The following is a 19,338-nucleotide window of genomic DNA, read 5'->3' as shown; positions in this document are numbered from 1 at the left end:
TTTTAAAAAGACAAATAAGTAGGTCTGTTCTCTGCTAGTTTCATTTCATTTCATTCAAATATTATTAAATATTTATTCATGCGTACAGTGATTTTTGTGTATTTTGAGGGCTCACGCGCTCATGCTTCACAAGTAAAACTATTTTACAAATGTACATCCAAACCTGAAAAAATCTATGCACAATGTATTCAGTTCAGCTCATGAATCTGATCATTTCTCATTTCAAAATTCTTTCTGTGTGTACAACTGTCTAAAACCACACCTAACATCTTTCACTCAGTTACAAAGCCTTAAATATATGTGGACGAATCGCTTTATACGCACTTACAGGCACGTTGCATGACCACATGGGGTTTTGAGACAAATTTAAAGCAGTACAATCTACAAATGTAAGATGCATTCAAGTCACAGTGTAAATAATTATTTAAATAATTATTTAAAAATAATTTCAATAATTATTTAAATGAATGTTTTCTACGATGTATTTTTGTTATTTCATTTTGGCACTCTTGCCACTCCATACCAATTGAGGGTCATCGCTCCACGCAGCTAATATAATTATGCTTTTAAATCATGCTGCATAAATAAATAAGAGCATATTTGAAACGTTTTGCTAAAAGACAACTTTTTTTTTATATAAGTTAAAAATAAATAAATAAATAAATAAAATCTTGGTTTACCTGAAAGCAAATTCTAACCCGTGCGCTTTTATTTGAGGTATAGACTTCTACTTCCGGGTCACGTTCCTTACATTTTTTTCTTCTTTCCATTCTTCTAAGCGAAACACAAATACCCCCAAAGCACAAATTGGTCCTTTTTGATAATTTTGATTTCTTGTTTTCGGTTTGTCGTTATTGACGACAAAGACAAAAGCCGGCCCTGAATTTTCCTTCTCGCTTTAAAACGAAAAAAAAAAACTCTCTCTCTCTCTTTTTTTTTTTTTTTTTTTTTTTTTCCATTTTTGGCTCTCAGGAAACAAAAAGCGAGCTGCGCGAACATCGGACCAAACCACTTTTATTCTGAAACTAACTTCTCCACAGGTATTCTGATTAAAGTTTTGTCGGGTTTGGGGAAAAGTTTTTGTGCCTTTACAGTTTAGCGAGGCTTTATTTGAAGAGCTTTTCTGTTATATAGATGCTTTTGAGAAAACTGATGAGAAATGAATGATGTGCGTATTTTTTATTTATTTAGTTTTCGTTTTTTAAAGCAAAAACTAAAGTCATCAAAAATCAAGTAGTTTAATAAGCATCAGGTGCAACTAAGCATAATGTGAGATGAGATCTGTGACCATGCTGTCTCACTGTGCAGAAAAGCTGTTTGGAGAATTTGCAAGCATGCTACTTCTTGTGTGTGTTTCATGTCCACACTTGTATTGGACCAGTCAGAAACTCTGATTTTATTCCTAAACAGTTTCATCTCTGAGGCATTTATTCATGGGGTTGGGTCTATTGTCTCGCTTGACGACCCACATGTTTCCCTCAACGTGGCATGTTGAATAGAAGCAGCAAAGCACCCCCACGACGGATAACCTCCACCTCCATGCATGTTTTCTTTTGGGGGATTCTGTGTTTGGTGGGGGTCGGGACCCCCCACGTCCTCCAAACACTCAAAAGTGTACTGAGTCATAAAGTCAGATAGCTGGCAGTGGTTTTCTTCTTGCTGCAGATAGTAGAGTCATAAACACTGACCTTCGCTAAGGTGAGAGAGGCCTGAGGGACCCTTTGATGGTCACTTGTTGTTGTCTTGCTTTTGGGGGAACTTTGGTAACTTTGCCTGCTGTTTGTAGACAATGGGTTGGTCTGTCTCAAATATTCCGATTTTTAGGTCATTTTCTGCTCACACACCTATGATTTGTCTTAAAATGTTTTTTTTTCTCATAAATTTGAACCTTTATAATATTTCCGTTTAAGGTTTAGCTTTGTATACATTTCAGAACTCCTTTTGTTTTTGCACGATTAAATCTGAGGTAATGTTTGAACATGAATCCTGATTCACTTTTATTATACAAATCAGTAAAAATTTCAGGCTTTCATCTTAAATGATTTTTGAGATATTTATGTTTAAACATTGAGTGATATATACATTCAAACTTTGGACCACAACGTTTTAGGCTCATCAGAGATGGGCGAGCAGGAGGCCCATGATGATCTTAGATGGAGGGGCCCTAATGCCTCTTACTGTGGGCATGTGGAGGGTCTCAGTGCCTTACAAATGTCTTTGTAACCTTTCATAGACTGATTATTTTAAATAAAGCTTCCCCCAGTCACTCAGAAATCCCTGTGATTTTTGTCACAATGTGCTACTGGTGAGAACTTCTCACCAGAAGTTGTCTAAAGGGCGTCCTTTTGAAAAAAGTCTGTTTACTGAACAGGGCTGTTACCAGTCAGGCCTGGGTGTGTCTTCCAGCTTAGCTAGTCAAATTAAAACAGGTTGGTAGTATTTTGGATTGAGCAACTAAGTAGGTGTGTGGGTACTTTTTTATTTTTTGTAGTCAAACCGTTTCCTGCCACGTGCAGTGTTTTTCTCTCTTGCTGTTTATTGCAGGTGATCCCTGCACCCGATTATATTTAGTCGAGCTGTGTGAGTGAGCGGTGGAAGGGGGCAGGATCAGGAACAGTAGTCTATAAAACCAGTGGATTTACTCGGGCTCCCATGAGAAGACAGTGAAGGAAGAGCACTCTACTTTTCTTTCCCCCCTCTCATCAAGGCCACCTGTCTGCCCGGTCCCTCTGGAAACATGTCTGAGGACCTCCAACCAACCGTGGACCCCACAAAGATGGGGGTCGGACGATCCATCGCCGTGCTGACGTCAGGAGGAGACGCTCAGGGTAAGCAGAGGAATGAGGCTTTGCTTTATTTTGAGCATAAAATGATTCTCAGTGGAGGGTAGAAGAACGATCAGACAGCATCTTCTCCTGATGTGTCTGATCACTGAATCCCAGCAAGCTGTTGAAGTCCTAGTTTCTCTTTGTCTCGTGGATGCTAATAGAGTATCATTTTATGCTCTCACTGCACAGCATTTTAAATAAGATCAGAAGCCAGAGAATATAAAGGGCTAGCAACATTTTTTCCAGTGCTGAATGACAGCTGTCAGAGGCCGACGGAGTTTTGGCTGCAAGTGCCATTTGAAGTCCAGAACATGATAGGAGGATTACATCTTGGATTAACTCCACCATCAATGCCTAATGTTACACTGCTCGTAATGTCTCAGAGTAGAAGTGTGGTGGGGGTTAAAACTGGATGAACTCAGATTGTTTAAAGGTTCAAGTCCAAGGTGTTATTATCATTGCTTTTATTCAAGTAGAATAATGTGGACTACGTGAGGATCACAGTGAATATGAAACACTAATTAAAAACTTTTCTCTTTCTCTCTATTTTTTGTTTTGCTTCTCCTGTGAATCCTTCTGGAGCTTTATCTGCCTCTTCTTCCCCTTGTGTGTTCCCTTATTTTACATATTTGGAGCTAATCTTAGTGGCAGTGACCTTTTTCTGGTATGGACAAGAGAAACACCCCCAACCACAGCTGCTGTCTATTGAAACAAGAGCTGCAACATGCCAACAGCCACAACACAAAGTCCCACAGTGGCCTTTAGTGTGCCAAGATTATGCACAAGATGCACTTTTCCCTTATGGCTATTCTTGGCTTGACATGTGCCTGTGTGCACACTAAGTCACTTAAAGGTTAAGATAAGGCCCGACAGTGTTCGGGTGATATTTGATAGAAAGTTTGAAATGTTCAGTCATCACAGATCAGATCATTTGTGTGTTTTTAGGCATGAATGCAGCCGTGAGAGCCACAGTCAGAGTCGGCATCTACACTGGAGCCAAAGTCTACTTTGTCCATGAGGTATTTGAGCGGCATACAGGTGACATGTTGGCATCAGAATACAGCAATTAAATATAAGATGGAGACACATAGGAGAGAGTTTCCTGTTAAAGTCATGACAGAGGCCATCAGCTCAGGCCTGACGGTGTATGTTGTCATGTGTTGTAGGGCTACCAGGGCCTGGTGGATGGAGGAGAAAACATTTGTCTCGCTACATGGGAGAGTGTGTCTATGATGCTTCAGCTGGTGAGTGATATACAGCTGAATAAAGACCCGTATTTATTGTACCATGGAGAAGACTATTAAAAATGCCTTTTTTAATATATATTGTAGGCTCATTTCTATGTTAAGGATTAATATTTAAAGAGTCACCCTTGACAAAGAAATCAACAATTAACAGGCCAAAATTCATTCTGATCGGTTCATCTTTTGTCAGTTTTTAGGATCCTAAGTCCATCCATCCATCCATCTTCATCCGCTTTGTCCGGGGCTGGGTCGCGGGGGCAGCAGCCTAAGCAAAGAGGCCCAGACCTCCCTCTCCCCAGCCACCTCCTCCAGCTTATCCGGGGGAATACCAAGGCGTTCCCAGGCCAGCCGAGAGATATAATCTCTCCAGCGTGTCCTGGGTCTGCCCCGGGGCCTCCTCCCGGTGGGACATGCCTGGAACACCTCACCCAGGAGGCGCCCAGGGGGCATCCTTGTCAGATGCCCGAACCACCTCAGCTGGCTCCTTTCGATGTGGAGCAGCAGCTGCTCTACTCTGAGCCCCTCCCGGATGGCCGAACTTCTCACCCTATCTCCAAGGGAGAGGCCAGCCACCCTTCGGAGGAAGCTCATTTCTGCCGCTTGTATCCGCGATCTCGTTCTTTCGGTCACTACCCACAGCTCGTGGCCATAGGTGAGGGTAGGGACGTAGATCGACCGGTAAATTGAGAGCTTCGCTTTTACACTCAGCTCCCTCTTCACCACGACGGACCGGTGCAGCTTCCGCATTACTGCAGCTGCAGCCCCAATCTGTCTGTCGATCTCCGGCTCCCTTCTCCCATCACTCGCGAACAAGACCCCGAGATACTTGAACTCCTCCACTTGGGGCAGGAACTCATCCCCGACCCGGAGTGGGCACTCCACCCTTTTCCGGCTGAGAACCATGGCCTCAGATTTGGAGGTGCTGATCATCATTCCCGCTGCTTCACACTCGGCTGCGAACCGTTCCAGTGCGAGCTGGAGGCCTTCACCCGATGAAGCCAACAGAACCACATCATCTGCAAAAATCAGAGATGAGATTCTGAGGCCACCAAAGCGAAAGCCCTCCGCCACTTGGCTGCGCCTAGAAATCCTGTCCATAAAAATTATGAACAGAACCGGAGACAAAGGGCAGCCCTGGCGGAGCCCATCACCCACCGGGAACGAGTCCGACTTATTGCCGGCAATGCGAACCAAGCTCTTGCAACGGTTGTATAGGGATCGAATGGCCCGTAGCAATGGGCCAGACACCCCATATTCCCGCAACACCTCCCACAGGACACCCCGAGGGACACGGTCGAATGCCTTCTCCAAGTCCACAAAACACATGTAGACTGGTTGGGCAAACTCCCATGCACCCTCAAGTATCCTCAAGAGGATAAAGAGCTGGTCCAGTGTTCTGCGACCAGGACGAAAACCGCATTGTTCCTCCTGTATCCGAGGTTCGACTAACGGACGAACTCTCCTTTCCAGCACCCTGGCATAGACTTTCCCAGGGAGGCTGAGGAGTGTGATCCCCCTGTAGTTGGAACACACCCTCCGGTCCCCTTTCTTAAAGATGGGGACCACCACCCCGGTCTGCCAGTCCACAGGTACTGCCCCTGATCTCCACGCAACATTGCAGAGGCGTGTCAACCAGGACAGCCCTACAACGTCCAGAGCCTTCAGGAACTCGGGGCGGACCTCATCAACACCAGGAGCTCTGCCACCAAGGAGTTGTTTAACTGCCTCAGTGACCTCGCCCCCGGAAATTGGCGGGTCATTCCCCTCATCCCCAGACTCTGCTTCCTCCTCGGAAGACGTGTCAGTGGGATTAAGGAGGTCCTCGAAGTATTCCTTCCACCGCCTGACAATTTTCTCAGTCGACGTCAGCAGCGCTCCGCCAGCACTATGCACAGTGCAGGTAGAGCACCGCTTTCCCCTCCTGAGACGTCTGACGGTTTGCCAGAATCTCTTCGAGGCAGTCCGAAAGTCTTTTTCCATGGCCTCTCCGAACTCCTCCCACACCCGAGTTTTTGCTTCAGCCACTGCCCGAGCCGCATTCCGCTTGGCCTGTCGATACCTGTCGGCTGCCTCCGGAGTCCCACAGGCTAACCAAGCCCGATAGGACTCCTTCTTCAGCCTGGTGGCTCCCTTCACCTCTGGTGTCCACCATTTGGTTCGGGGATTACCACCACGGCAGGCACCAACCACCTTGCGGCCGCAGCTCAATGCAGCAGCTTCGGCAATGGAGACGCTGAACATGGTCCATTCGGACTCAATGTCCCCAGTCTCCCTCGGAATGCTGTTGAAGCTCTGCCGGAGGTGTGCGTTGAAGATCTCGCGGACTGGGGCCTCTGCTAGACGTTCCCAGTACACCCTCACTACGCGTTTAGGTGCACCAGGTCTGTCCAGCGTCTTCCCCCGCCACCTGATCCAACTCACCACCAGGTGGTGATCAGTTGACAGCTCAGCCCCTCTCTTTACCCGAGTGTCCAGAACATATGGTCGCAGGTCTGCTGATACGATTACAAAATCGATCATCGACCTACGGCCTAGAGCGTCCTGGTGCCACGTGCACTTATGGACACTCTTATGTTCGAACAGGGTGTTCGTTATGGCCAAACTGTGATTAGCACAGAAGTCCAATAACAAAGCACCGCTCGGGTTCAGATCAGGGAGGCCGTTCCTCCCAATCACGCCCCTCCAGGTCTCGCTGTCGTTACCCACGTGAGCATTGAAGTCTCCCAGCAGGACAACAGAGTCTCCAGGTGGAGCACCCTCCAGCACCCCGCCCAGGGACTCTAAGAAGGCTGGGTACTCTGAACTGCCACTTGGCGCATACGCGCAGATGACAGTCAGGACCCGTTCCCCGACCCTAAGGCGCAGGGAACAAACCCTCTCGTCCACCGGGAAAAACCCCAACGTACCAGCAGCAAGCCGAGGGGATACTAGGATACCCACCCCAGCCCGCCGCCTCTCACCAGGGGCAACTCCAGACTGAGACAGAGTCCAGCCCCTCTCCAGGAGACTGGTTCCAGAGCCCGAGCCATGTGTAGAGGTAAGCCCGACTATATCTAGCCGGTACCTCTCAACCTCACGCACTAACTCAGGCTCCTTCCCCACCAGAGAGGTGACATTCCATGTCCCTATTGCCAGTCTTGGCAGCCAGGGGTCAGTCCGCCAGGGCCTCCGCTCCTGGCCGCCACCCGGCACACAATGCACCCGACCCCTATGGCGCCTCCTGCGGGTGGTGGGCCTGCGGGAGGATGGGCCCATGTCTCCTCTTCGGGCTGTGCCCGGCCGGGCCCCATGGACTAAGGCCCGGCCACCAGACGCTCGCCCTCGGGCACCCTCCCCGGGCCTGGCTCCAGGGCGGGGCCCCGGTAACCCTATCCCGGGCAGGGTAAACTGTTCCCTCGGTGTCTTTTTCATAAGGGTCTTATGAATCGCTCTTTGTCTGGTCCCTCACCCAGGGCCAATTTGCCATGGGAGACACTACCAGGGGGCAAAAGCCCCCAGACAACATAGCCCCTGGGATCCCTGTGACACACAAACCCCTCCACCACGATAAGGTAGCGATTCCAGGAGGGGAGGATCCTAAGTTGAGTTTCTAATTACAATCAATGTTTATGCTGATAACAAAAGGAAGCAGATACATACCTAAAAAATGAAGGAGGGAGTTTGTCAGCCTCAGTCTGACTAATCTGCAAAACACTGCATCTACAAATTGTGGAAAAATGTTCCAGCAGCTACAATCCTATGTCAGACAAGAGCGGGACAACTTTCCTCTCCCAGAGGTTCCCCAGCTGGTCTCAGTTCCCAGATGTTTGCAGACTGTTGTTAAAAGAAGAGGGAATGCCACACAGTGGTAAACTTGATCCTGTCCCAACTTTTCTGACATGCTTTGCTGTCATCAAATTCAAAATGAGCTAATATTTTTCTTAAAATATAAAATTTTCCCACTTTAAACATCTGATATATTTTCTGTGTTCTATTGTGAATAAAATATGCATTTATGAGATTTTCTAATCAGTGGATTCTGTTTTTATTTACCTTTTTTTTGCAGCATCGCAACTTCTATGGAAGTGGGTTTGTGGTAACAAATGGATGCTTCTGTAAATGCTTCTGATATCACAACAAGCTGAGTGATGACATTAAACAAGTGACTCTGCCCTGTGATTTAAGGATCGTGGTAATACTGAACGGCATCATTCATAGTTATTTGTCTAAATACAGCAGTCTGGCAAGGAGTGACACACTGACATTTATGAAGTGTGTGTGAGTGGCAGCAGAGGCTGCGGCAGATTTCTAAGATATCGTCTTTACTCGTGATGCAACCTCACTCCATGGGAATCCAGGCCACCCTAATGAGCTGTTATAAAGCTGACCCGATGATATCTAACTGTTATGGAAAACACTGTTGGGTTAATTGTCTGTCAATGCTGCATTAACGTTTTCAAAGCCAGTTATAAAAGCTTCTCCTCTTCCTGTGTTAGGGTGGTACTGTCATCGGCAGCGCTCGCTGCAAGGACTTCAGAACCAGAGACGGTCGTATGAAGGCCGCCTGCAACCTGGTGAAGCTGGGCATCACCAACCTGTGTGTAATCGGTGGAGACGGCAGTCTGACGGGAGCCAACGAGTTCAGGACCGAGTGGAGCGGGCTGCTGGTTGATCTGGTCCGAGCAGGTAAAGAGACAAACGAGGCTGCGAGAATCGTGAATGTGTCAAATCTTTCAGCCTCGTCTTTTTGTGTCTGACTAAATCTGTCTGTCCTCGTCTCTCTTCCAAGATTAGCTTCTAATTCATCACAAAAAGACGGGGTAGGGGAAAATAATGAAAAGCATGTGCATTCACTAGGAATATACAGTGGTGTGCTTTGTTTTGACCACTAAAAACTAAATTTGGGGACGTTTCCAAAATGCTGCATAAAGTTTAAATTTATAAGTTAAAGCCTCAGTCACACAACTCATACAAGCTCCAGTAAGGGCTAAATAACTGAATTTTACATTTTTTTCCACTCACTATGTGGTTGGCAATAAGCATTTTACCCTAGCAACCAGTAGATACCAAGGGGTTGACAACCAGTCTCTAGGCCTGTGCGTCTGAGGCTGCAAGAAAGAAAGATAAGAATAAACTTTATTGTTCCACTTGGAAATTTGTCTTGGACAAACGGCGCTAAACATAGCTGCATTCGCCTAATGAAAACCATGAAAATTAAAAAGGGGGATAAAAACAAACAAACCAATGTTTGTATCATCAGATTATGTATCATGTCTGCAGGTAAGATCACTGAGGAAGAAGCTAAGAAATCGTCCCACCTCAATATTGTTGGCATGGTCGGCTCAATCGACAATGACTTCTGCGGCACTGACATGACCATCGGTACTGACTCGGCACTGCACCGCATCATTGAGGTGGTGGATGCCATCACCACGACTGCACAGAGGTCAGACCCCACTGTGCATTCAAAAAGTGAATCTGTCAACCAAATTAATAGTTTGCACATATGTACAGGTAGAAAACTCTAGAAAAAAATGGACGTATCGCCTTTCTTATGCCTGTCAGTTTATAGTGGATATACTGATTCTGCATATTCATTTTTTTCAAAATCCACAGCCACCAGAGGACATTTATCCTGGAAGTGATGGGCAGACACTGTGGGTCAGTACTCTATCTGTGTGTGTGTCATTAGACTGAGAGACTATTATATTTGCGTGACTTATTTATTCTCATTCATGTGTGCAACAAGTAGTTACAGTGCATAACATAACGAACTCTCTCCAGTTACAGTCTTCTTATTAATATGATGCTGGTGCACAAATGACCTGAATGCCTCTGTATTGTTTGTGTCAGTGGACTGGTGGGATCTTGTGACTGTCAAAGAGGTTTTGTGATTTAAAAGTACAGCCGAAAAAACATGTTCCTGTGGCTACGTCTATGAATCAGGCTGCTTAACCGTTTGTGTTTGCACACATGCGTGCAGTTACCTGGCCCTGGTGACGGCTCTCGCCTGTGGAGCTGACTGGGTGTTCATTCCCGAGATGCCGCCAGATGATGGCTGGGAGGACCACTTGTGCAGGAGGCTGTCAGACGTAAGTGTTTCTTCATTTGAAGATACCCACATCCTCTCTTTGCATGCATATTTGTACTTTTATCTCTGTTATTATTATTATTTTTTTACTTTAGCAAAGAGCCCGTGGATCTCGACTAAATGTGATCATTGTGGCCGAGGGCGCGATGTGCAAGGATGGCAAACCAATTACATCTGACCAGATCAAAAAGGTAAGCTGTATGGTTCTTACTATTGTGCGAGTATTATTGTAAGCTATGCTGACAGTATACTGAACAAAGAGCTGGATTTGTTTGTGTCCAGTTGGTAACTGACAGACTCGGCTTTGATACCCGCACCACTGTTCTTGGACACGTGCAGAGAGGAGGAACACCCTCTGCCTTCGACAGAATCCTGGTGAGTGTCCCAGTAAAACGCAGAGTAGAATCCACACAGTACACAGCTCTACTTCTGCCTCTACTGAGGCTCCTGACTCCTGAGGAGTGTACTATGAAGTAAGAATTAATGGAGTAGTAAACCATAATGAGCTAAAAGTCTGAGTTTCTTTAAAAAAGTAGCTTTTAAATGGCTAAATCACCATGGCAACTTACCTTGAACACGTAACCTGGTCTGGAGAAGGTTTAAAATCCTCTGGAAATGCAACATTTTTAATACATTTCTTTTATTTACAGCATATAAAGCAGGATATAGAGTCTCTGCTAGGAGAACCTGTTTTATATGTACAAGTTGTACAGAGGGTGCAGTCTGCAAAAAAAATAAACTTGAATTATTTTACTCCTCTGTGCACTAAATCACCACATTAACAGTTTTCTGCAGCATTAATTTCCTGTCTTATTTGTAACAGTGTGTTTACATTTTACTGTAATATTTTATCTTTTTATCTTTATATATTTGTAGTCACCATTTCATTATCATCATCTGATAACATCTGTGAGTGGAGTAGGTGACGCTCATAGGGATCATTTTATACAGAAGAGTCATATAATCCGCGAAGCACCTGTTTTTATTAGATGCGCATGAACGAAGCCTGAAGGGCTGAACTGGGTCAAGAAAGCTAACGGAAAGAAAGCCTAGCTGTGTTGAACTTTCTTCGTAGTACACCCTCTGGTGAACTGGCTCTGTTGGTTTACTCTAGGGCAGCAGAATGGGAGTGGAGGCGGTGATGGCATTGCTGGAGGCCACCCCAGACACTCCCGCCTGTGTGGTCACCCTGTCGGGGAATCAAGCCGTCAGATTGCCGCTCATGGAGTGCGTGCAAGTGGTACGTCAGAGTATTTTCACCCAAGGAAAAAGATGATTAGTGTGTTGCTTTGCCTGTTCTGAGGGATATCCACTAACACTACAATGACTTTACGCTTTACAGACAAAAGAAGTGACTGCTGCCATGGCTCAGGGCAGATTTGACGATGCCATCAAGCTCAGAGGAAAGTACGTGTTTCACAGAGAGTATTAGCAATAAAACATTTAAGTGATCGACTAACTTTGCATAACTATGGAGCCTGAATTGTGCAGCTTCAGGCTCTGCCAATGTCATCTGCTCTGTGGGCTGAACAAATTAGACATTAGATGGCACATGCAATCAATTAAAAAACTTTAAAGTAAAACTTGCAATACCATTTAAATATTAAGTAATGCCTAATAACAAAAAGGAAAAATCATTAAAATACTGACTACAATAATTTTATATTGTTTATTCTGACTAAACACTGTAAAAGTCTAACAGCTGAGCCGTATTTTTAATCTAGCTAATAACCCACTAACCCTCCTTTATGATGTGTAGGAGTTTTGAAAACAACTGGAATACGTACAAGCTGCTGGCTCACATCAATCCTCCAGATACTAAGGTGAGCGACCTTCACCTTCTAAACCAGACTCGTCCTGACTCCCTGTTGTTACTGAATCATGTTTAAGGACCTTCAGCTGTCTCATTGTGTCCATCTGTCGCTGGCAGAGTAACATCAATGTGGCCATTATGAATATCGGCGCCCCCTGTGCTGGTATGAACGCTGCCGTGCGTGCAGCGGTGAGGATGGGCATCATCCAGGGTCACTCCATGCTGGCAGTCCATGAAGGTTTCGACGGTCTGGCTCAAGGACAGGTAATAATTTTTTTGGTAATCTGTTATCCTTTTAAACCAGAGAACCAGTGTCACACGTGCAAGAATCTTCTTCCTACTTCGGTTACGAAGACTAGAACTGCTTTTTGTTGCCTCTGGTGTTTTGTTCCCTGTCAGATCAAAAAATATGAGCATAAAACATCCATCAAACAGCGACGACAACTGTTATGTTATCACACGTGGTGGTCACAATGGCAAGATATTAAGTATGAATGGCGACATACATGCAAGACATAAAAAGGCTAACAAAGCACTGAAAACACATGTTAGAAGAAAGATCAATGTGTACTTTAATGAGCACCACCAAACTGGGAGGTGGTTCCACAGAAGAGGGCCTGAAAACTAAGGGCTCGGCCTCCCATTCTACTTTTAAATACTCCAAGAATCACAAATAAGCCCCCAGTCTGAGAATAAACTGCTCTTGTAGGATAATTATGGGGCCTGATTATGTATGTGAGGAGAAGGATTTAAAAAAATATCCCTACATTGTTGTTGTTGTTGTTAACTGCTGTTATTAACAACCAGTGTTCTTGCTTGTAGCATCAGAGAGAGAGAGAAGTTGCTGACTGGACTCAGTGTGTGTGTGCGTGTGCGTGTGCGTGTGTGTGTGTGTGTGTGCGTGTGTGTGTGGCATTAGTTGGTTCAGTTGTTGTTCAGTTGATTAGCTCGGAATTTATATTGGGAGCAATATAAACGCCCCTGTACCCATGAAATTGGAGCTATTCCCATTGAAGCCCTTTTTGCATCTATGTGTCACGTAAAGAAAAAAAAAACAAAAACGGGCCTTTCAAAATAAAAGACCTCTGCTTCTCTTCTGTTTTTATTGGGTGGGGTCAAATGCAGATACATGCTTTCAAATAATTCAAGTAAGTCATTGCTTTCATGTGTGAGTACTGTACTTTGTCTTCCAATAGTTATAAGTGTTTTACTTTTATTATATAAGCTCAGTTAGATCTTCCTGTTCACTACAGATCGAGCCCATTATCTGGACTTCTGTGAGTGGCTGGACTGGAAAAGGAGGTTCAATGTTGGGCACCAAGAGGTAAAAATATGCATTTTTGTTTCTTTGATTTTATATTTGGAAAATAAACATGTATCCTGTATTCCCGAAGAACTCTTCCAGGCAAAAGGTTGGAGGAGATCAGCCAGAACATCGCCAAATTCAACATCCACGCTTTGGTGATCATTGGCGGCTTTGAGGTAAGAAGTGGCAGAAGGCTTTGTTTCTCTTCTGCTCATTCAAAGTGAGCAGAAGTTCCTGAAACTAGAAGCACAGAAAAAAAAATGAATCTGCGTCTCCTCTTTTGCTGCAGGCGTATGTTGGAGGCCTTGAGCTGGTGCAGGCTAGGGAGAAATATGAGGAAATGTGCATTCCCATTGTGGTTATCCCTGCCACCGTATCCAACAACGTCCCTGGCTCTGACTTTAGCATCGGCGCTGACACTGCCCTGAACACCATCACCTCCGTTAGTGGCTGAACAGCAAATATATATGCACATGCACAAACATAAATTAAAAAGGAAGCAGTTTATCTTTTACTTTCTGGTTTGTTTCTCTGCAGACCTGTGACAGGATCAAGCAGTCTGCAGCAGGCACCAAGCGCCGCGTGTTTATCGTTGAGACTATGGGTGGATACTGTGGCTACTTAGCCACCATGGCAGGTCTGGCTGCTGGGGCTGATGCCGCTTACATCTTTGAGGAAAAATTCGACATTAAAGATCTGGAGGTGAGCTGAAAGTCGGTGAAGAAGAGGGCATGGCCATCAAGTGTGAGTTCATTGCTTGAAGTGACTGTCTTAAGAGGGCAGTTTCTTCCTGAGGACAGAAACATAATGAATTCGTTGTGTTGCACTCTTTTGGTTTCAGTTTTCTGTCTTTAAAGTTTATGGAGTCTGAAAAGTAATTAGGTGAACTTTTGCTCACAGGCGAACGTCCAGCACATGGTGGAGAAGATGAAGACAACAGTGAAGAGAGGTCTGGTGCTCAGGTAGGTTTTGTTCTGGCAGGGAAAAGAAATGAAGTGCAACAGGAAGAAGGTAAATACCTGGTATAAAACCAGTAATCTGGTTAACTGCTACTGAGTAAATCTTCGGAATATCCAGTTGTTGTAACCCTCTAGTCATTGTGAATCACTGATTTAGCAGAGCATCAATCACAAACTCACAGCGAGTGCTTCAATTTTCTGTAGTACAAACACCAAAAACTCAGGATATTCAAAACAATAAGAACCCAGGAGACGAGTTCTTTTATACAACAGGCAATTTTAACTGAAAGCATGTCATTTCAAAATAGGAAAGTGACGGTTTAAATAATAAAACTAGTAAAGAATTTTATTTATCTGCTCTAGTTTGATTGGCTCACTGTCATAGTTGAATTCAAATGAGCCATTATTACACCTTTACAATGTCTGCTGTGAACAGGACCCATAATTCATGCTCTGAAACCAGATAAAAGTCCATTTATTTTCAGGCAACAGCAGAATAATTTACTGTTCATTGTTCAAAAGGAATGAAAGCTGCAATTCCAACTACACGACTGATTTCATCTTCAACCTGTACTCAGAGGAGGGAAAAGGCATCTTTGACTGCCGTAAGAATGTCCTTGGACACATGCAGCAGGTGTGTTCATGAGGGGAAATGTCCAAACGCAATAATTGGTTTGCTCCTCATTTTTCTGTGATTTATTCTAACTGCGTGTCCTCTACCAACTGCAGGGTGGCACTCCTACACCCTTCGACAGAAACTTTGGCACAAAGATGGGTGCCAAGGCAGTTCTGTGGCTTACTGACAAACTGAAGGAGTGCTATAGGCATGGTATGTGCACTTAAAGCCAAACTCTGTGTTATATATGATGAAATATGCCGTTGTTTAAAGTTTTGAAGTAAAGTTTCTTGAATCTGATATATTTATATGTAGAGTTAATTTCATGTTGTAAAGTCATAGCAAAGAAAAAGTACACCTTCTGTCAGTTATAAGTCTGTACATATCAAAATTAACCTTAAAATTTGGTTAATAAAACATACGATAAACAGCAACTCATGACCTGTTACATCATCTTGGGATTTATTTGACAAATGTGTGAAAAAGAAGGTAAATAGCAGCCAGTTGCTGCCAATCTTGCACTTGATTAACTGATCATCTTTAAGTGTGAGCACTTCTATAAAAGCAGAGCTTTTGGCAGTTTTCTGCTCTGCAGCATTCAAATGTGTGTTAACATGACGCCAAGGAGGAAAGACATCAGCAGAGCTGTTAGAGGAGCAACTGCTGCTGCCCATCAGTCAGATAAAGTCCATCATTCTACAGTGAGGATTGCTCTCCAGTGGAGATCACTCAGAAAAGCTCCCAGTATTTCCATGAGTGGATGTTCCAGCAAATTCACCCCAAGGTCAGACCATGCAATCCTCAGAGAAACTGCAAAAAACCCAAGTGCTACATTTCAGACTCTATAGGCCTCAGTTAGCACGTTAAATGATGACTTGGATTTGCAAAATTGCTTCTAAACAAACCACAAAACCCCTAGAACAATGTCCTTTTGAAAGACATGACCAAAGAGGGAGATATTTGGCCATAATACCCAGTGCTGTGTTTGGTCAGAAGAGACACTTCATATCAGCGGTCAAGCACGGTGGTGATTTCAGCTTGTTTTGCAGCCACAGGATCAGGGCACCTCTCTATTGAAGTATTCTACAGTTAAATGTGAGGCCATCTGTGTGACAGCTAAAGCTGGGCTGAAACTAGCTCGCACAACAGGACAATGATCTCAGTCACACCAGCTAATCTACAACACAATAGCTGGAAAAGAAAAGAATCAAGGTGGTGCAATAGTCTAGTCAAGGTCCAGAGCTGCCATAAATATGTGGACATTAGAAAGACTGATACAGTGATACATAAAACTGCTGTACAACGGGGTGAGCTTTAGTTTTTCAAACAATGCTTCTGCTTTTTAATTTAGTTTTGGTTAAATAAACAATGAAACTGTGAAATTGTTCACAGAAACTGAAAAGGGTGCTGTTTTTAAAGCTGCTGAAGACCAGATGATTGTTTTTACGTTCAATGCTCTAATATGTAAAAGCTTCCAAGTGGCCGAGCCAAACATTGACAACAATCGTGTAGCAGATCTACGTCATGTTTTGTCATTCTAAATGTACATTTTTCATACATAATCATATGTTATGAATATTCCTTTCAGTAAGTCATGTGGAATGTGAATCATGAATTAGTTAATCAGTTTGTCTTTGGGGCTTTTAGGTCGTATCTTTGCTAACACAGCAGACTCCGCTTGCGTGCTGGGAATGAGAAAAAGGGCACTCACCTTCCAACCTCTCGCTGAATTGAAGGAAGACACAGATTTTGAGTATGATATATATTTTCGAGCTCACATGTTGTAAGAATATAAGTACAATAACAAGCATCCGAGTGAATGATCCCTCCCATCTGTTGCAGGCGCCGCATCCCTAAGATACAGTGGTGGCTGAAAATCAGGCCCATCATGAAGATCTTGGCTAAATATGACATCAAACTGGACACCTCTGAACACGCCGACTTGGAGCATGTGATCAAGAAGAGTAGCTTTCTTGGGAAGTAGACGCCATCTGCTCCCTGTTAGTACGCAGTTGGACAGGGGGATTTTGTTCTTTTCCATAAACAAACTTGTGTTTTCTTGTTTAACCATCTGTCTGCCTCAGTAAAAGAGCTGCTATCTTTCCTGTCCTGATTGTTTGCTTCCTCTTTGTAGCCCTCCTCATCCTGAAAAGCTTTTCCTGAATACACAGTGCAGAAGAAAACAAGCCATTAAAGATGACTGATAATCCCCCCAAAACACTGTGTTGTTGGTGATTAATGCCAATTAATGTGATCTGTCCAGAGAAACTAGCAGACTAATTTTTAATTTACACTCTATTTTGGAAATGGTGTCTGATCAAAACCCATACAGCGAACACAGTGATTAAAAGTTTACATATTTAGCAACTGCGTGACCTGATGATCATCTAGACGTCATTTAGTGTTTTTGTTTTGTTTTTCCTTGTAGCCATAGTAAATTGTACCCGTTACACCTATACGTATGAATTTTAGGTCACTGGAAGCGCTGATATAATTACACCTAATGCATCTGAATTAGTAAGCCTCAATCACAAATCTTTAGAAAACGTCCTTTACTCCAAGAGGTTCTTGCCCCCGAAAATTTTGAACCCCAATTGAAAACCATTGATGTCTGGTAAAAGCAGCCAGCTATAATAACGTGATCCATCGGTACACATTCAGCCTCCTTTTCTTTATCCTGATTTTGAACAATACTTGAGCTGGGTGCAGCTAAAGATGGACTCATAGCGATCTGTTTAAATATCCTCTGCACATATTCAAACACAGATATATTATTCTCTGAATAAGCTCTGTTTGTATGGGTTTGTCATAAAAATAAATGTATGTAGAAAAAGCCATAACAAAAAGAGATTACCTATGTTTAACGAAGAACTGTGACTACAACTGAAGCAGCCTTTGTTTTGTTTTATTTGTTTTCAATAAATTTTGGTAAATTTTCTGGTAACAAATGTTATAACATGTTAATAAAAGCTTTGTTTACTGACTTATTCTTTTGAGGCACTTACTAATTTATGGTTTTGCTGAAATTCCCATATCGCTGTGATGATACGTAGACTTGAAAAGAACAAATTTATATAGTGATTTATAGAACCCTGGCCTACTCGCTCGCCACTTTTTTAAGTACACACATTTAACTGCTTTTTAACATAAATAGCTAATCAGCCAGAGAAGCAACTTTAACCTCCTAAGACTTGAGCTCTTCCATGGCATGCATTTTTAATATTTCTTTGATATTTGGGCATATTGGGACCTCATGAATGTAAAAACAAAGAATTGCCAGATCTTTTTTTTTAACCTCATTTTTATTTCTGACAAAAATGAGATCCACATATGAGGACATTTGTTTTAAATTTTGATAGAACAGTGGCAGTAGAATGTCCTCCTAAGTGGATATCAGGCACTTGTAGAGAAATATTAGTGTTTTTAGGTCTAGACAATCCAAAATGTGATGTCCACATATGTGGACACAAGGTCCTAGGAGGTTAAATGTGATGTGGTTGTTTGTGTGGGGCTGTGTATGTCAAGAATTGCTGATCACATGTCTATGGTTTCCAGATAATGGTCTGAAAAAGAGAAAATATAAGTGAGCAGCAGTTCCCTGTGTGAAACTGCTTTGTTGATGTCAGAGGAGAATGGCCGCTTTGAGCTGATAGGAAGGCAACAGTCACTCAAATAACTATAAGTTAAAACCCAAATATGTGAAAGAGCATCTCTGAATGTATAACATGTCAAAACTTGAAGCAGATGGAGGCCACACCGAGTGCCACTCCTGCCAGCTAAGATCAGGAAACTGAGGCTAATTTGATAAAATGCAAGATTGTAAGAATCCTGATTGGTCTGATGAGTCAGAGCATTGATCCATTCTGCTTTGCACCAAGCTGTGTAGTGTGCGTCAAACTCAGGTTAAAATTCAGAAAATTCTGGGTTTTTCAGTAATGATATCTGAAAATCTTAGCAGGTCTCTGTGTCTTTTGTCAAGCACATGTTTGGGGCTGCACACAAATACCCCAAGTCCCTGAGTGCTTTGTTTTGAATGGTACATAAACACTGGAGCCATTCTCATTCACAATGTTGATAATCCAATTATGGATCCATAATTACCAGCATAATAGAATGTTACCTATCTTTGACAACCCATTTTCGGGTTAATGAAATTTATTTTAATCATCTGTTCCTGATTACATCTAGAGCAGGGTGCCAGGAAATCTGATTACGTCACAGCGCTCTCCTTTTTACTTCTGTTGCTGCCACACAAAAGGTCCCAAATCACTCATTATTCCTGCTGGTAATCAACAAACTGCCTTTTCACAATGTAATCAGCACAGTAACTGAAACTGAAAGCCTATACTTCAGAGAATTGCAGCAGGCTGGTGGCCTGTATATAAAGCTTATGCAGTGCCCAACATAGTGCTGCATTTAAGCTGCATTTATTACAAGAAGTAATAAGAAATAATGAAAACACGCATGAAGGGTGAAATGGCCTACAGCACAAAAAAGGTATG

The 19,338-nt window shown here is 43.5% G+C and overlaps 1 protein-coding gene across 4 annotated transcripts; it reads left to right on the top strand.

Moving 5' to 3' along the window:
- Positions 1–759: 759 nt before the first annotated feature.
- LOC146644675 (ATP-dependent 6-phosphofructokinase, muscle type-like) lies at positions 760–17,823 on the top strand. 4 transcript variants are annotated; one of them, XM_085394995.1, is made up of 23 exons: positions 760–1,040; positions 2,708–2,828; positions 3,774–3,847; positions 3,995–4,072; positions 8,548–8,737; positions 9,332–9,497; positions 9,668–9,712; positions 10,035–10,143; positions 10,238–10,333; positions 10,425–10,517; positions 11,257–11,382; positions 11,485–11,549; positions 11,902–11,965; positions 12,073–12,219; positions 13,209–13,279; positions 13,350–13,437; positions 13,551–13,703; positions 13,799–13,963; positions 14,162–14,223; positions 14,743–14,854; positions 14,950–15,049; positions 16,484–16,589; positions 16,679–17,823. In XM_085394995.1, exons 2-23 carry the CDS (start codon positions 2,738–2,740, stop codon positions 16,818–16,820), a joined length of 2,343 nt encoding a protein of 780 aa, XP_085251121.1. In that variant the 5' UTR covers positions 760–1,040; positions 2,708–2,737; the 3' UTR covers positions 16,821–17,823. The 4 variants fall into 4 exon arrangements, with proteins under 4 accessions (XP_085251121.1, XP_085251120.1, XP_085251122.1 ...); XM_085394994.1 differs by having other exon boundaries at positions 2,545–2,828; XM_085394996.1 differs by lacking the exons at positions 760–1,040; positions 2,708–2,828 and having other exon boundaries at positions 3,806–3,866.
- The last annotated feature ends 1,515 nt before the right edge of the window (positions 17,824–19,338 follow it).

Source organism: Rhamphochromis longiceps, linkage group LG20, assembly GCF_057381845.1.
Source record: "Rhamphochromis longiceps isolate RC_006_pf linkage group LG20, R_longiceps_female_GT1.1, whole genome shotgun sequence".
Lineage (NCBI taxonomy): Eukaryota > Metazoa > Chordata > Actinopteri > Cichliformes > Cichlidae > Rhamphochromis > Rhamphochromis longiceps.
The sequence above is the reverse complement of the archived record's forward strand: the minus strand, read 5'-3'. Positions and strand labels throughout refer to the sequence as shown.